General features: G+C 43.8%; 1 protein-coding gene across 1 annotated transcript in view; it reads right to left on the bottom strand.

Moving 5' to 3' along the window:
* plekhg2 (pleckstrin homology domain containing, family G (with RhoGef domain) member 2) overlaps positions 1–16,871 on the bottom strand; it is a 138,349-nt gene that overhangs the window by 19,420 nt on the left and 102,058 nt on the right. The window contains exons 9-19 of the mRNA XM_050061866.1: positions 14,687–14,869; positions 14,433–14,525; positions 14,214–14,300; positions 12,923–13,105; positions 12,669–12,761; positions 12,450–12,536; positions 8,828–8,861; positions 8,564–8,662; positions 6,105–6,206; positions 4,009–4,055; positions 354–503 (exon numbers count right to left, since the gene is read on the bottom strand). Coding sequence (XP_049917823.1) covers positions 354–503; positions 4,009–4,055; positions 6,105–6,206; positions 8,564–8,662; positions 8,828–8,861; positions 12,450–12,536; positions 12,669–12,761; positions 12,923–13,105; positions 14,214–14,300; positions 14,433–14,525; positions 14,687–14,869 — 1,158 coding nt within the window. The remainder of the gene's footprint in view (positions 1–353; positions 504–4,008; positions 4,056–6,104; positions 6,207–8,563; positions 8,663–8,827; positions 8,862–12,449; positions 12,537–12,668; positions 12,762–12,922; positions 13,106–14,213; positions 14,301–14,432; positions 14,526–14,686; positions 14,870–16,871) is intronic.

The raw sequence follows: 16,871 nt of genomic DNA, 5'->3' as shown, positions 1-16,871 counted from the left end.
TTCAAAATGTCGGAAAATCTATATAAGCGGAAGTTATGGGTTCTTGAGGCAAATGTGTTCCTCATGAGGAGAGGCATCTCTGTGCAAAGTTTCATGTCTCTACCACATACGGGGCATGAGATATGACCATTCAAAGTTTGACATTTCAATGGGTTGCTATAGCGCCCCCCTTTGGCCAATTGATGTAATATTGCTTCATTGACATCCTCTCATGACCCTCTACCACTGTGCCAAATTTCACATGGATTGACCAAGTCAGTGAGGAGAAAAACGTGGCACAGACACACACACAGAGTTTTCGTTATTATATAGTAAGGTGTAATCTGAAGTCATATCCCGTCACAGCAAAATACCTCTTCCTCTTGGCTTGGTCGCAGCTGTGTCGTCAGGCCTGGTTCGTTCCTCTCTGCCTCCACCTCGATGACGGAGGATGCGAGCGTGCTGCTGCTGCCAGCTGAGCCCAGACTGTCCGCCTGGCACAGCTCACCCTCACTGCCCGCCTGCTGCAAAACACAACCAAAAAAGGTCACTTTTATGTTTATGTCATCGTGTCTGACCTGGTTAACTTCTTCAGTCCTGTCCATTTTTTATTGTGAGCTCCTGGTGTATCACTGAAAAACTCTATGTCTTAAACAATCACATTTTTAACACCTCAGTGAAGTTACATTTTCCATCATGAATGATATACAACAGATTTCCTTTATTAAATTATCTCAATTTCCACTGCCTCAATTTGTGTCTCACTCAACATCCTGTTGATGACGGGAATACATCACAGTGCCTGCACCAGCTGCAGGAGAGACGACATCTATTGCATTTACTTTTATTGGTTAGTTTTTCTTCCTGTTTTCATCTTTATTTCTCATTATCTTGTCTTCTTTCTGATATGTTTTTGTGTCTTATTTCATGTTTAATTTTCAAAGCACTTGGTAAACTCTGTTTTTCAATAAAGTTATCATAAACTTAAAATTCATATCATCTGTATTAAAAGCAAGCAGTGGTTTGATTGAAAAGCTTCCTCCTCTATAACAAAACCACCTCAGTCTGTGACGACAGCTGGGGCTAATCCACTCAAATGAATGTGACAGGACTTTTGTTAAAACTCAGTGTAGCATGAAAAACTTCCTTACCTTCAGAGCTGCAGGATTCCGGGGGCGGTGGGAGACAGTTGATGGAGGGTGAAGAGAAGAAGCGGAGTGTGACAATGGAGAGACAAATGGGAGCGGAGAGACAAATGGGAGCAGAGAGACAGAGATGTTATCAAGACGTTGCAATTGTTTGACAGACACTTAGCCACTTGGCACCCAAACTAAGAAAAGTGAAGACGTCTCTGATGTCTTGTTTTAACAGGTCAGCAGTTGTTATGGTGGATTGAACCTGCTGGGCTGCAGGCCAGCTCTGCAAAGCTGTGCAAATATCAAACTCTGAGCTTACACTGCCGGGAACATCATTATAAATCAGAAGGTCCAGACATGCCCTACAGAGCTGAGAGACTAATAATACCAGCAAATTTGATTTAATAACGCAACCTTCGAAACCCAACCCCTAACCCTGACCCTGACCACCCATCTTCTGCTCCTTAACCTGTTTTAACCTGCATGTCTTTGGACTGTGGGAGGAAGCTGGAGCACCTGGAGGAAACCCACGCTGACACGGGAGAATACAAACTCCACACAGAGAAGCTCCATCACTCTTGGATCGAACCAGGAACCCTCTTGCCTGGGTGACTGGAGCAGTGTTGATAAATAATAAAGTTCCAGTTGCCCCACATGTTCAGCGCCCCACTAAACCAGATACTTTCATGTTTTATGGGCCTCTTTTAAAGGGGAACTACTGTTTTTTTTTCAACCTGGGCCCTATTTTCTGATCTACTTTTGTCTAAATGAGTGATAGGATGTTCAATATGTGACATTTCTCCAGTATGAAGCTAGGGCTGACCTGCCTACAGGATCTGGATGAGCCATTTGAATTTGATGAGCGCCCGTATTTATTTGAACACGGACATACACGGACGTACACGGACGCAGAGCTCATTGAAAATGAAGAGCGGACGAGGAGAGAGAGGGAGCAGCAACAGGCAGAGGAACATGTCTGAATCCAGCTAAAGGTAAACACAGACGTTCATTTCTCCTTTCCGTTATGTTGTCAGATAATTATACTAACAATCCGAGCCTATCTGTGTGAAAAAAATGCACTTTTAGTGGACGTATTTTGACGTTGTTTGACGCTGTCTGAGTGCCCTATTATTTAATATAGCGCGCTCACGGGCTGCAGGCAGGTCAGCCCTAGCTTCGTACTGGAGAAATGTCACATATTGAACACCCTATCACTCATTTAATAATAATAATAATAATAATATATTTTATTTAAGGGCGCCTTTCATGGCACTCAAGGTCACCTTACAAAAGTACAGAAGTGCATAAAAACAGGGATAAAAACAAACAATAAAATACAATGGACAGTGCAAAGATCAGACGGAGTATGAGAGTTTAGACAAAAGTAGATCGGAAAATAGGGCCCAGGTTGAAAAAGACATTAGTTCCCCTTTAAACCCTATCGGACCCTATACTTTTCATATTGCCAGTCCCTGAGAGCCCGTGCCCCTCCGAGCGCTCTTCTTGGAGCACTGCATTTTGATCCTAACCCTAAGCCTGACCTGGCAATTTGTTACTTTACGTTTACACATTGTTGTGCACAGCTTTGTCACTTTCACTGCATAAAACAAACACCTACAATTCTTAGAACAATGCACCATCTTAAATTTCACACTCAGGGTGTCAGTTTCTAACTTTTTATTAAAGTTTACTGAATGTAATCTTTTAAAAAGTGTCTTTAGGGGGCGATCTCGTTAATATATTTATGACCTTCTTCAGGGCTCCTCTGCTACTCTTAAAACAGTCTGGGAGGCAGATTTAGGAGTGACAATCCTAGATGGGGAGTGGGTGGAAATCTTGAGGAGAGTGCATAAGTCTTCAATTTGTGCTAGACACAGCTTTATGCAATGCCGGATCTTACATCGAGCTCACTACACCAAAGCTCGGCTTGCAAAAATGTTTGATACAGTGTCTCCTTTGTGTGACCGATGCCAACAGGCCACTGCAAGTTACATACACATGTTTTGGAGCTGCCCCTCATTGAAAAGATTTTGGTTTGAAATCTTTCTTACATTGTCCAGGGTAATTGGAAGAGATATCGCCCCTAATGCTCTGACCGCTCTGTTTGGTGTGTGGCCTTCGCAATCTGTTCTTTCTCCTGCTAAAAAAGATTTAATTGCATTTACAACCCTGCTGGCCAGGAGGTTAATTCTGTTGAAATGGAAATCCACAGTCCCACCCACCTATACGACCTGGATCAAAGAGGTGCTTTATTTTCTCAAGCTGGAGAAAGTCAGACTGACCCTGTCTGGTAGAACTGATTCATTTGATGGGACTTGGAACTCTTTTTTGTCTTATGTGAACAGCACAGAATGTTAGATCTCTTTGGACTGAAATGGGAATTACAACAATGTATCTTGCATGAGATGTTCATTTATTTTTTATTTATTTATTTTTTATTTTTTTTCTTGCTATGTAACTTTCCAGCTTCTGTTTTTCTTGAGCTTCAACGGGGTAGGTGCCAGGGGTGGTGGGTGGGGGGAGAGGGATGTTGAGTCTTGTTGTATGGCTCTGTTAAACTGACAACTGTAACACAGAACTTGTAAACCACTGTATTTTTATGTGGAAAAATCAATAAACAGATTGTTAAAAAAAAAAAAAAAAAAAAGTGTCTTTAGCAGTTCTGTACGTCTCGGCAGTGGTGAGCGCAGTGTGGATCTTTATGCACTTCCTGCACTTTGACACCAAAGATTTTGCGTCAGGAACAACAGCTCGACCTGACATGTCAAAAAAGTGAAAACAATCTTGCTATTTAAGTGATGTGTGTATTTTTATTTTGAAAAAAAAAAAGAATCAGTTTTTGATAACAGTTGCATTGTTGGTGTGAACATGTGTCTGAAGGTTACTGTGAAACATTCTCACCGTTGGGATGAAATGCTGCTTCGATGTCTTTTGCCGGAGCTGGAAAAGAAACAAAGGTTTTAATCAGGAATACTGGCTCAGCATTATGGCAGTAAATTACTCATAATAATGCATCATCCTGCTATATTAATGAATGCTCTCTTTATTTCACCTCACCAACATCGGTCATAAAAACAAGACACGTTTACTGTCATATAAGTCATAGTTGGTATGTTTTTGTAATGGCAAACTTTCTGGCAGGGTGTGAGAAGCTTTTAAGAAATGATATTAATCTAAAAGGCAGCTGTACCTGTAATATAGTTGAGACTGCCAGTTGTTGTAAAACAATAGCTCATTTGTTTAAAGTTCTTCTCACTTACTGGCAGTGTTGGAAGTATTCACATCCTTTACTTTAATAAAAGTACTAATTCCACACTGTGAAAATACTCTGCTGTAAGTAAAAGTCCTGCACTCACCTTACAGAAGTTAAGTATCAGCACAATGTAATAATAATAATAATAATAATAATAATAATAATAATAATTCATTTTATTTCTGGGCGCCTTTCATGACACTCAAAGTCGTCTTACAGAGGAAAATCCAGAGTAAAATACAATCAAATACAAAGTACAAGATAATTCAACATTTTACAACAAACAAACAAACAAACAAATATCAGTTTAAAAAGCAAACAAACAAATAAACATAAAGAAAACATCTGTTCAGGCTTACCCACTCAAAGAGAGTAGGAAAGCCTGAACAGGTGAGTTTTCAGCCTGGAGTTAAAGTGTGGTAGCGAATCAATATTTCGGAGGTCAGGGGGGAGTTGGAGAGCAGAGTGGCTGAATGCTCTGCCCCCCATGGTAGTGAGGCGAACGGAGGGGACAGTGAGGTGAATAGAAGAAGAGGACCTGAGGGTGCGAGCAGGTATGGTGATAGGAAGGAGGTCAGAGAGGTACGGAGGGGCGAGGTTGTGGATGGCCTTGTAGCTCAGAAGTAGAATCTTATAGTGGATGTGGTAGGTGATGGGGAGCCAATGGAGCTGCTGTAAGACGGGTGTGATATGACTGGTGGATGGGGTCCTAGTGATAATACAGGCAGCGGAATTCTGAACCATCTGCAGTTTATGGAGGATTTTCAGGGGGAGACCAAACAGGAGGGAGTTGCAGTAGTCAAGCCGGGAAGTGACAAGACTGTGAACCAGTATGGCAGCAGTGTGAGGTGTGAGGGAGGGGTGGAGGCGGTTGATGTTGTGGAGATGAAAGTAGGCTGACCGGGTTGTTAATGTGGGATGAGAAGGAAAGCGTGCTGTCGAGGATGACACCCAGACTCTTTACCTGAGGGGAGGGGAGGATGGAAGAATTGTCGATCGATATGGTGAAACTGTGGGCTTTGGCTAGATTTAGTGCCGATTAGTAACATTTCTGTTTTATCACTGTTTAATTTGAGGAAATTCCATGTGAACCAGGACTTTATTTCATGAAGGCAATCAGTAAGGAATGAGGAAGGGAGGGTGGAATCAGGTTTGGAGGAGATGTAGAGCTGGGTTTCCTCTGCGTAGCAATGGAAATTAATGTGTTTTTTTTACGGAAAATGTGACCAAGTGGGACTAGGTAGATGATGAATAGCAGGGACCCCAGGACAGAGCCCTGGGGCACACCTGTGGAGACTGGGAGGGGGCGCTAGGTAAATTACTTTGAGTAAAAGTATGTATGTTGCAGTGAAGTGTTTTCCTGTTCCATCTGAAGTCTTTGGATTAATATTCCTGCTGCATCATGTTACATTGTATTGAGGTTGAGCTCATTTTAAATCCTTCATACACGGCTGGGTAGTTTAATCCTGTCAGACAAATGTAGTGCAGTAAAAAGTACAGTATTTCCCTCTGAGATGTTGTGAGAAGAGAAAAGTATCTCAGTACAGTACTTCATTAAATGTACAGTTATTCCACCGCTGCTTGTTAGAGGGAAAAAATTATGTCATCTACTTTGTCTGGATATGACAGAAGAATAAAAAGTCTTTAGTGTGGGTTGTGTGGACCCTGAGCACTGACTGAAGGCCCTGTATGTGGACTTGTCCTCTGAGTGCTTTGAAGGAACTGTCTCTGTCTACCTGACTGTCTCCTGGTGCGTCTGTACGGCAGGTTTCCCTCCAGCAGCAGCGGCAGACTCTTCCTGGACTTCTCAGGCGTGTACATCAGCAGCTCTGGAGGCTCTGGAGGGACAAACAGAGCAAAGAGACCCTCAGTCATTTTACAAGACCTGCTGAGGAACTGGAATGAAGTGAATCTCTGGTTCTAGTGCACACACATGTAGCTCTGAACAGTTCTCACAAGGCCAACGAGCAATGACTGTAACCATGACGACATTTTGTTGAAACCTTGTTAATGCTTTCCTAAGTTATGGCACATTAACTGTAAATCACTAACACTTTATTTCATATTAAAATTAAAGAGTGTTATTATATAATTTTCTTCCTGTCAACAGACAACGTGTTAGTCCGTCTCTTAATTCTTTCTTACTTCCTGTCTGTGGCTCTCAGCTCCAAGCACATTGCTTCCTACTGAAAATGAAAATATTTATAACAACAAATGTGCAGTTTCATCAGTTGTCTCCTCAAACAGCTGCTCACTGTGGTTTTTATCAGACAAACGGAAGGAAATAGTGTATTTTTTGGGGACTATTTTCAGCGGTGTATTCATGCACATTTGGTGCTGTAGAGAGTATTTGTGGCAGCAGGACGGTGTGTGTGGAGTCAAAATAAACTACAGCGTGTGTGTTCATGGTGATTAAAGACAATGGGTCTCATTCATGAAAAGTGAGTAAATCTGTGTGTAGATTTGCACATAAAAGCTTACACTACTAAAAACCTACTCCGGATTCAGGAACGCTGCGGGAAACTCAGATTTGATCGTAAACACGTGTGTATGATCATGAATGCCAATCCATCGTAAAGTGACAGCACGCTCCAGGTAATCAGCAATTAGCATAAATCCCCGCCCATGAATAGCCAATGACCACCATATAAGGAGGTGTAGGTGCATCCTGTCGACCTGTCAGTCATGGCGCAAACAAAGAAAGAGAGAGAAAGAAAAAAGAAATTTTCCGAAGCTGAGATCGAAATAATTTGGGGTGAAGTGGACTTAAGAAAAAACATTTTATTTTCTTCAGTTAGTAGTGGTGTGACAGGGACAGGCAAAGCGAAGGCCTGGACGGAGGTAACAGATGCTGTTAATGTTGTCTCCGTAGTACAAAGAACCATGTCAGAGGTGAAGCATAAATGGTTTGATATGAAACTGGAGGCAAAGAAACGCATAAGCACACACACAAAAAAATACAGCAGCCACAGGAGGAGGAGGCTCACAGTCACAACTATCTGCTGCAGACGAGCGCATCGCTGGCATAACTGGGGAGACCTCTCTGTCAGGAATTATTCCTGACGGAGACAGCAACAAGCCTAATACATTCTGAAAATCATCACTGATAGCGTAGCGGTCACCAAACAAACAGAAGATTCATTTGTGGGGTTTTGAATGAAGTGGGAACGGGAAACCAGAGATGTTTTGTGCGTAATGGATAAACTCTAAATCAGTGATGGCTGTCGGAATGTAGAGCTATTTAACATTTATTTTAACAAATGATACGGATAACATATAGCCTACAGCAGTTTTGTATGCATCGTCTTCAAATTATTTGAATCTTAATAGCCTAAAGCTCTGTTTTATACAACGTAAATTAAACATTTTCAAATCAGATTTATTCATTCAAATGATTAAAAAAACAAAAACAAAAAAAACGTGTTGTCTCAAATAATTCTTTCAGCTGGCGCGTGCTCCTTCGTGGCTCCACCACCTGCTGCTCCTGCTGCCCCTGCTGAACCCAGGCACCGCGGCCAAAGAGGCTGTGATCCGGCTGTCCTTACGGATATTTTTATTATCATCATTCAACATGTAGAAAGAACGTGTAATCTATTGAGTCGATTTACATAGATAATTCACAATCATGAACCTAATCTGGATCTTAAACCTGCTAATTGCCAACTAATGTAACTACATGTGTTATATTTTTAATATTTTGTCATGTTTAGATTACGTGTGTCAAAGGCATTGTGTACATAACAGAGCGCAAAGTTAAAATTGTAATTTCCAATAGTGACAAGCAATATTTATGTACTTTACTAAATTTACACAAGCACTACGAGTGGTCAGGAGCAGGAGTAGATTTTGTTAGTAGCTACGAAAAGATCAGAGCTACTAAAATATTGATGAATGCAGACATGCACGTAAATTTCCGTCTGCAAACAGTTTACATACAAATTCCTTCTGCTCAAGTTTCATGAATGAGACCCAATGTCACCCAGGGCCACAGCGTGGCTCACTGATGGGTTTAAACAACAGATGAGGAAGACGATATGTCAAGCTGTGAATACACACACTACTACTTGGTAGAATCATTCACTGTTGGTTTCACTCTGTGTGATGAAAATACAGAATATTCCCTGGAGATACAGTAAAAACTTTGATCATGTATGACGTGTTTTTTGTTGTTATCAGGAACAAAAAGAAGACTAACCCTGACCTGACTGACGTCTGCCTCTGTGATAGCCGTGGATATCGTCCAGTCGAGGCGATGCGGAGGACTTCTTCAGGTTGTCCTGGTCAAACTGAGGAGCTGAAATACAGGAAGTGATGTTACAACATCTGCATATGCCAGACCCAGCTATTCAGAGCTGATGAATGTATTCATGCATCAGTGGTAAAAATTCTCGTGAAAAGAGCCGGAAAGAGAAACGATCCACCGCACCAAAGTGAGTAGTGAGTGTGTGTGAGAACTCACATTGACAGAAGTTGTCTCCCAGGACCTGCCTCGCCTGGAAAGAATGATAATCAGCTCAGTGAGTCATTGAGACAGAAACACTTTTAGATAAAATGTAAGGAGGAAGTGATAAAAGACAGGATAAATGTCTCACTCTATGAGTTGGACTTCTGCTGAAAAATAACAAAGATAAGAAGAACGATGCTTTCCAACAGTCAGTGTCTGTTTAAAGTCACACTCTGTTTGACAAAGTCATACTTCCAAGTCCTAAATCATCTACACCCATTTACTTTAACAGACTGGAGTCCGTCATAGTGCATGCTGGGACAAAAAACAAAATTACAAGGCAGCTGAAGGGCTCAGTTCAGGGGGGCATTCATTAGCACTTTGTTTACGGCTGTAGAGGCTGATATAAATGAACAGTTAAATCAGCAGGAGGGGCTGGTGGTCAGGACTCAGTGAACCACATGTGTTTCTGGTAATTCTTCACATACAGATAGAATCACTTCAGGGCAGCAGTGGCTCAGTCTGTAGGGACTTGGCTTGGGAACTGGGCAGCTGCTGGTTCAAGTTCCCATGCTGACCAAGTATGCAGTGTGGACTGGCAGCTGGGAAGGTGCCAATTGCTTCCTGGGCACTACTTTGGTGCTCTTGAGCAAAGTACTGAACCCCCAAACAGACGCTGCACAATGGCCGACCCTGTGGCCCTTCCTCATTTAATGCATGTGTGTATAAAAAGACAACAGTCGACTGACAAATAAGAATAAAGAGAAAATGAGAATTAGCACCTTAATCACGATATCACGTTTGTGTTTTGTCATAATTAAGGCCAAAAACATGTTTTGTGAGGCCACACTGACCTTTGACCTTTGACTAGGGATGCATGATATCTTTGATCTTTTGCCAATATCCGATATGCCGACATGTAACAACTAGGGCTATCAAAATAACACATTAATTAATCACACAAAAAGCTTGCGTTAACAATATTAATGCTGATTAATCTGTCCGTGGTGCCCTTTGACCCGGTGTGTCACTGAAGACCACAGTGTCTTTGTCACATGATGGAGGCAGATGAGAAGACGCTGCTCGGCCCCGTGAATGGAACATTTACATTTAAAAAAACACCCAGATGGAGCTGTTGATAGGAGCACTGCTCTCTGCAGGTTCTGCAGGAAGGAGAACTTCAGTCTGAAATATCACCTCAACACAAAGACTTTAGCAGTGAACCCAGAGGTCTGAGCTAGCACAGCCTCTGATGCTAACGCTAGCAGCCAGCCTCATCACGCCACACTCGTCCAGGTGTTTAAACTGAGTCAGTCTACCTGTGACAGACTCACTAACTCCCTCACAGAATGGACTGCAGACCAGTTTGAGTGGTCGAGGACAGGGGGGACAACTGTGTCCAACATCCAGCAGCATCACTACGACACATCTGACAACATTCATTTGAGCTGAATTTTTTTAAAAACACTTTTTAATCACTTGACAGTGCTAATAACAACTCATTTGACCGATAATCGATATTGATATATCCACTTTTTTTCCCTGCCTAGTTTTGGTGATCACCAAGTCTCTTCTTTAGTGGAATTAACATCATATTATACATGTATACTCTTATCATGACGGCCCACCAGCTGATGGAGACATGAAATACAATGATTTTCAATGTGATATTTATTCATTGTGCAAAATAAGAAAAAGCATGTTGGCCGATTCTGATGGGTCATTTTTAAAGTCATCATCAGCTGATGCCGAGGACATGATGGTATCATCGTGCATCCCTACCTTCAACTACCAAATTTTAATCAGTTTATTCAAAGTGGATATTTGTGCCAAATTTGAGAAAATCCCCTCAAGGTCTTCTTGAGATGTCACATTAACAAAATGAGACCGACCCAAGGTCACAGTGACCTTTCACCACCGAAATCTAATCAGTTCACTGCTGTGTCAAAGTTCATGTTTGTGCCAATGCTAAAGAAATTACCTCCAGGTGTTTCACACAAGAATGAGACAGATATGGTCCCAGTGACCAAGACTTTCTTGAGATACTGGATTCATGAGACAGGGACAGGTGATTGGACAGATGGACGAACAACCCAAAAACATATTGCCTCTGGGCACGGCTGTCTCAGCCGCAGACGCAAAAAAAGAAAATTCACGTTTTACAAAAACAGAAGAAAAAGTTGTGGTTTCTCAGTCTGTGTTTTATGTTTTCTACAGTAGTTCTGTCTGGTGTGTTAATTATCCTTTTGTTTCTGCTCATCAATTTGGTGCCATAATGGTTCAAAGACACGAGGAGCAAAATTTATTCTTCAGAGAAACATCAAGGAAAAAGTCAACTTTCACTCGTGTCCAAGAGTGAAAAATATTCTAACACAAAAGTAAGTTTTGCTTTTTATATTTTACTGTATTGTTTCATTAGTGAACCTCCGATTTATAGTTTTGGGTGAGTTCGGTGTCAGAGCTGTTTGGCTCCTCTATATTGAGATTTACAGCAAAATCAGCCTCAAGAAATATTTTGTTATTATTTATGTATTGAGGTTTTGATGTTTGTGCCACAGAACACAAAGCAGCTGCAGGTCCTCACTCTGACGGCTTTAAAAGTGTGATAGAGAGTTTGTATGTTCGACCAGCAGGTGGCAGCAAAGACCAACAGAACAGTTCTGGTGTCCCTGTCCAGTGTTCTTCTACTCTCACTTCTGCCAGTGGTTTTACTTCAACCAGAACTACGACTGATAGAAGTGATTGAGTTACTGCACTGATACAGGTAATACTACAGGTAATACTAAAGGTAATACTAAAGGTAATACTACAGGTAACACTACAGGTAATACTACAGGTAATACTAAAGGTAATACTACAGGTAATACTACAGGTAATACTACAGGTAATGTCGCTCCTGTTTTTTGCTTCTGCTGTTGGAAACACTTCAGGAACACTATTGCCCCCTATACAACTACTACTCCCTCCTTCCCTTCCTCCCGCCTTCTCTTCTGTCCTTCATCCTACGTCCTTAAACTTCTTCCTCCCCTTCTACTTTCCCTCCTTCTCTTTCCTTCTCCCCTCTCCTTCCCTTCCTTCCTCCCTTCTTACTTTCCCCTCTGCCGTCCTCCCCTTTCATCCTCTTTTTTCTTTCACTTTTCCCTCCTTTCCTTCCGTCCTCCTCTTCTCACTTTCCTTCCTCCATCCTCTCTCCTTCTCTTTCCTCCTCCCTTCTTCCCTTTCTTTCTCCATCCATTCCTTCCTTTTCCCCTCCTCCCCCCTCCTTACTTAACTTCGCCCCTCCCTTCTTAGCTTCACTGCTCTCTCCTTCCCTTCCTTCCTCCCTCCCTTCTCACCTCCCCTCCTCTACCCTCCCTCCTTCCTTTCTTTTCCCCTTATTTCCTTTGCCCTCCCTCCTTCCCTTCCCTCCTACATCCTTAGCTTCCTTCCTTCCTCCTTCCCTTTCTTCCTCCATTCATTCCTTCCCTCCTTCCCTTCCTCTAACCCTCCTTCCCATCCACCTTTCCTTTCTCCATAACTTCCTCCTCCCTCTTTTCCTTTCCTCCTTTCTGCTTCCCTCTCCCCTCCTTATCTTCCTTTTCCCATCATCCCCTTCCTTCCTCTCCCTTCTCCTCCCTCCTCCCTCCTCCCTCTTTACCTTCTGTGGGAGAGAAGCAGGATGATTCTCTACGATCAGTCTTTTGAGGTAGTGCACCCACAGCCTCTTCTCCTCCTGGTTCTTTGTCTGCAGTAACAGGAACAACAGTTTATAAGATGTTTAATGTCTCTGTCACAGACGGAGCCTCAGCCGTGACCTCAGACGGATCACAGCTGGACTGAAATGTTGAGAATGTTGAGTGTTCAGTTCAACACTCACCTGGACAATGTGCTGCTGTTTGGGAATCGTCTGATCCGACACTCTGAAGCACAAAGAATCCTTCAGATTCTCCACCAGCAGCAGATTACAACACTGCAGCAGAGAGACAGAAAGACAGAGCAGGACGTTTTAAACACTGAAAGGTTTTGCACCAAAGCTGCAGCTGCATTGTTAGAGTTGAGCAGCAGGTTTAGTAGTTGAGTTTAAAGCTGGATGTCCTGAACAATAAATAAAAACCATGGTGACACACTCACAAATATATGGGTGCTGTAGACGAACTGCTCCAGCCTCTTCTTGGCGATCAGCAGCATCTTGTCAAACAGGAAGAACGCCCTCTCCTTCTTCACTCTGTGGACCTTGAAGGAACCTTCTAGAACCAGCTCTCCAAACCCGCTGAGGTCCGGCCCGCTCCAGTTCACCAGCAGGGACTCAATCTCCTGTGAGGAGTAGGAAAAACGTCACATCATGTTATAAAGATCAACAGAAAGAATCTTCCTGAACTGGTTGTTTAGTCTCCATTTAGACGCTGTCATTTTAAACTTGACACTATACGTTTTCTGAGGAGGGAAGAAGGAACGTCATTGGAGGCTGGTTATAGTGATGCAGCTTTAGAAATGACATGGTTTTTCATTGAGGCGTCCTCAGTGCGCACGTGCAGAAACAAGAAAAAAAACCGCCTGTTTAAAAAAAGTTTGTTGCCTTAAAATAACATCACGTGTAAAAATGAACACATTAACTTCTTGACAGGAAAAGNAGGCAATACTACAGGTAATACTACAGGTAATACTACAGGTAATGTCGCTCCTGTTTTTTGCTTCTGCTGTTGGAAACACTTCAGGAACACTATTGCCCCCTATACAACTACTACTCCCTCCTTCCCTTCCTCCCGCCTTCTCTTCTGTCCTTCATCCTACGTCCTTAAACTTCTTCCTCCCCTTCTACTTTCCCTCCTTCTCTTTCCTTCTCCCCTCTCCTTCCCTTCCTTCCTCCCTTCTTACTTTCCCCTCTGCCGTCCTCCCCTTTCATCCTCTTTTTTCTTTCACTTTTCCCTCCTTTCCTTCCGTCCTCCTCTTCTCACTTTCCTTCCTCCATCCTCTCTCCTTCTCTTTCCTCCTCCCTTCTTCCCTTTCTTTCTCCATCCATTCCTTCCTTTTCCCCTCCTCCCCCCTCCTTACTTAACTTCGCCCCTCCCTTCTTAGCTTCACTGCTCTCTCCTTCCCTTCCTTCCTCCCTCCCTTCTCACCTCCCCTCCTCTACCCTCCCTCCTTCCTTTCTTTTCCCCTTATTTCCTTTGCCCTCCCTCCTTCCCTTCCCTCCTACATCCTTAGCTTCCTTCCTTCCTCCTTCCCTTTCTTCCTCCATTCATTCCTTCCCTCCTTCCCTTCCTCTAACCCTCCTTCCCATCCACCTTTCCTTTCTCCATAACTTCCTCCTCCCTCTTTTCCTTTCCTCCTTTCTGCTTCCCTCTCCCCTCCTTATCTTCCTTTTCCCATCATCCCCTTCCTTCCTCTCCCTTCTCCTCCCTCCTCCCTCCTCCCTCTTTACCTTCTGTGGGAGAGAAGCAGGATGATTCTCTACGATCAGTCTTTTGAGGTAGTGCACCCACAGCCTCTTCTCCTCCTGGTTCTTTGTCTGCAGTAACAGGAACAACAGTTTATAAGATGTTTAATGTCTCTGTCACAGACGGAGCCTCAGCCGTGACCTCAGACGGATCACAGCTGGACTGAAATGTTGAGAATGTTGAGTGTTCAGTTCAACACTCACCTGGACAATGTGCTGCTGTTTGGGAATCGTCTGATCCGACACTCTGAAGCACAAAGAATCCTTCAGATTCTCCACCAGCAGCAGATTACAACACTGCAGCAGAGAGACAGAAAGACAGAGCAGGACGTTTTAAACACTGAAAGGTTTTGCACCAAAGCTGCAGCTGCATTGTTAGAGTTGAGCAGCAGGTTTAGTAGTTGAGTTTAAAGCTGGATGTCCTGAACAATAAATAAAAACCATGGTGACACACTCACAAATATATGGGTGCTGTAGACGAACTGCTCCAGCCTCTTCTTGGCGATCAGCAGCATCTTGTCAAACAGGAAGAACGCCCTCTCCTTCTTCACTCTGTGGACCTTGAAGGAACCTTCTAGAACCAGCTCTCCAAACCCGCTGAGGTCCGGCCCGCTCCAGTTCACCAGCAGGGACTCAATCTCCTGTGAGGAGTAGGAAAAACGTCACATCATGTTATAAAGATCAACAGAAAGAATCTTCCTGAACTGGTTGTTTAGTCTCCATTTAGACGCTGTCATTTTAAACTTGACACTATACGTTTTCTGAGGAGGGAAGAAGGAACGTCATTGGAGGCTGGTTATAGTGATGCAGCTTTAGAAATGACATGGTTTTTCATTGAGGCGTCCTCAGTGCGCACGTGCAGAAACAAGAAAAAAAACCGCCTGTTTAAAAAAAGTTTGTTGCCTTAAAATAACATCACGTGTAAAAATGAACACATTAACTTCTTGACAGGAAAAGTGAGTCACAAACAGGAAGGATTTTATTTTTGTGAAAAATAAAACAATCTCTTTAAACCATGTGAACTCTCCTCCATCTGAGCTGGTGTGGCCGTTTCACCTCCGGTCCCAGCTGCCGAGAGGTCAAAGGTCAACACCTGTGCACTTCCTGCTGTGTCAACCTTCAGAGGTTGAACTTATGAAACGCAGGTCAGGACTGCTAAACTATTCCTAAACACACGACCTGGATGTCTGTGTTTCCAGAAAACAGTGAGCTCCTCTGCAGAGCCACAGGCAGTCATCCAGCTGTGGAGACGACCTTTGACCTCACACAACCAGCTGGAGGAGAGAGTGGGAGGGGTGTAGAGATGTAAATGAAGCTATCACAGATTGAGACTAAAGAGGCAAACAAGTTGTTGTTGATGACGCTGGCATGATTGTTTTACTCCTGTTGGCTGTGTAGGTCCAAAGACCAAAATTTAAACTGCACTGAAGCTAAAGAGCGTTCATGAAGGCCTGTCCGAAATAAAAACCTTCATTTGAATTTCAAAACAACAACATATGGTGAAGGCTTGGCAGGAGCAGCAGTCGTGCTTGTTTTAGGCTGGTACTAAGTAGTAAAGAGTGCCTTTACCTGCAGGGTGCAAAGTCTCAGAGTATAAACAAAAACAGCGGTGACAATATCGTCCATAAAACTGATTCAGAACGCCACAGGAAAAATATGGAGTACGAAGAGCGAACGCCACCGCCAGAGGAACTTTCATCATCTTCAAATAATCCAAATTCAGCTGCTACTGCTACTGGCTGTCCCAGACGAAAGATGACCAACGATAAAGAAACGTGGACCATGTTCACTGGCAGAGTGTGGATGGAGTCATACACCAATTTACATCTCCCAACATGGCACTGAGATGTGGGGCGGCTGGGGCTCAGAAGGTAGAGCAGGTCGTCTATGCTCCTCCAGTCAGCATGTGGAAGTGTCCTTGAGCAAGATATCCATCCATCCATCCATCCATCATCCATCCATCTTCGTCCGCACCCCAGACATCCCTCTCCCCAGCAACACTTTCCAGCTCCTCCTGGAGGGCCCCAAGGCGTTCCCAGGCCAGATGAGATATGTAATCCCTCCAGCGTGTTCTGGGTCTGCCCCGGGGCCTCCTACCAGTGGGACGTGCCCGAGACATCTCCAGCGGGAGGTGCCCAGGAGCTCCCTCCGGATGCCCGAGCTCCTCACCCTATCCCTAAGGCTGAGCCCATCCACTAGGGTTGGGTCGGTTCTCGGTAATACCAATTCGGTCCGGTACTTCGTCTTGGACCGGGTTTTATTTTTTGAGACTGACCGGACCGCATACTCGGGTGGAGCAGACGCCGCGGAGGTCCGCCCGGTAAAAGTGGACGTCCGCAAGCCCTGTGCGCAAAGCACGACCGCGCGGACTTCGCTCCGCACACCAGTGTCACACAAAAGACTGTTCAGCATGTATTTTTCACATCGCGGGGATTTTTCACGGACATTTTTACATGTAGTCCGCTCCGCTTATAGTAAGCCCGAGTCTGTGAGCACCTGTGTCTGCCTCTTCACCAAGCGCACAGCAAGCAGGAGAGAGAGGGGGGCGGGGCGGGGACTGAGCTAGGAAGTGCAAGTGCGCATGCGCCTCTACTGTAGCCTGGAGTTTGTTTAATAGTGACGGGGAGTCGATAATGGCGGACA

The sequence above is a fragment of the Epinephelus moara genome, chromosome 2 (assembly GCF_006386435.1).
Source record: "Epinephelus moara isolate mb chromosome 2, YSFRI_EMoa_1.0, whole genome shotgun sequence".
NCBI lineage: Eukaryota > Metazoa > Chordata > Actinopteri > Perciformes > Serranidae > Epinephelus > Epinephelus moara.
Note: the sequence above shows the minus strand (reverse complement) of the source record. Positions and strands in the feature narration are given on the sequence as shown.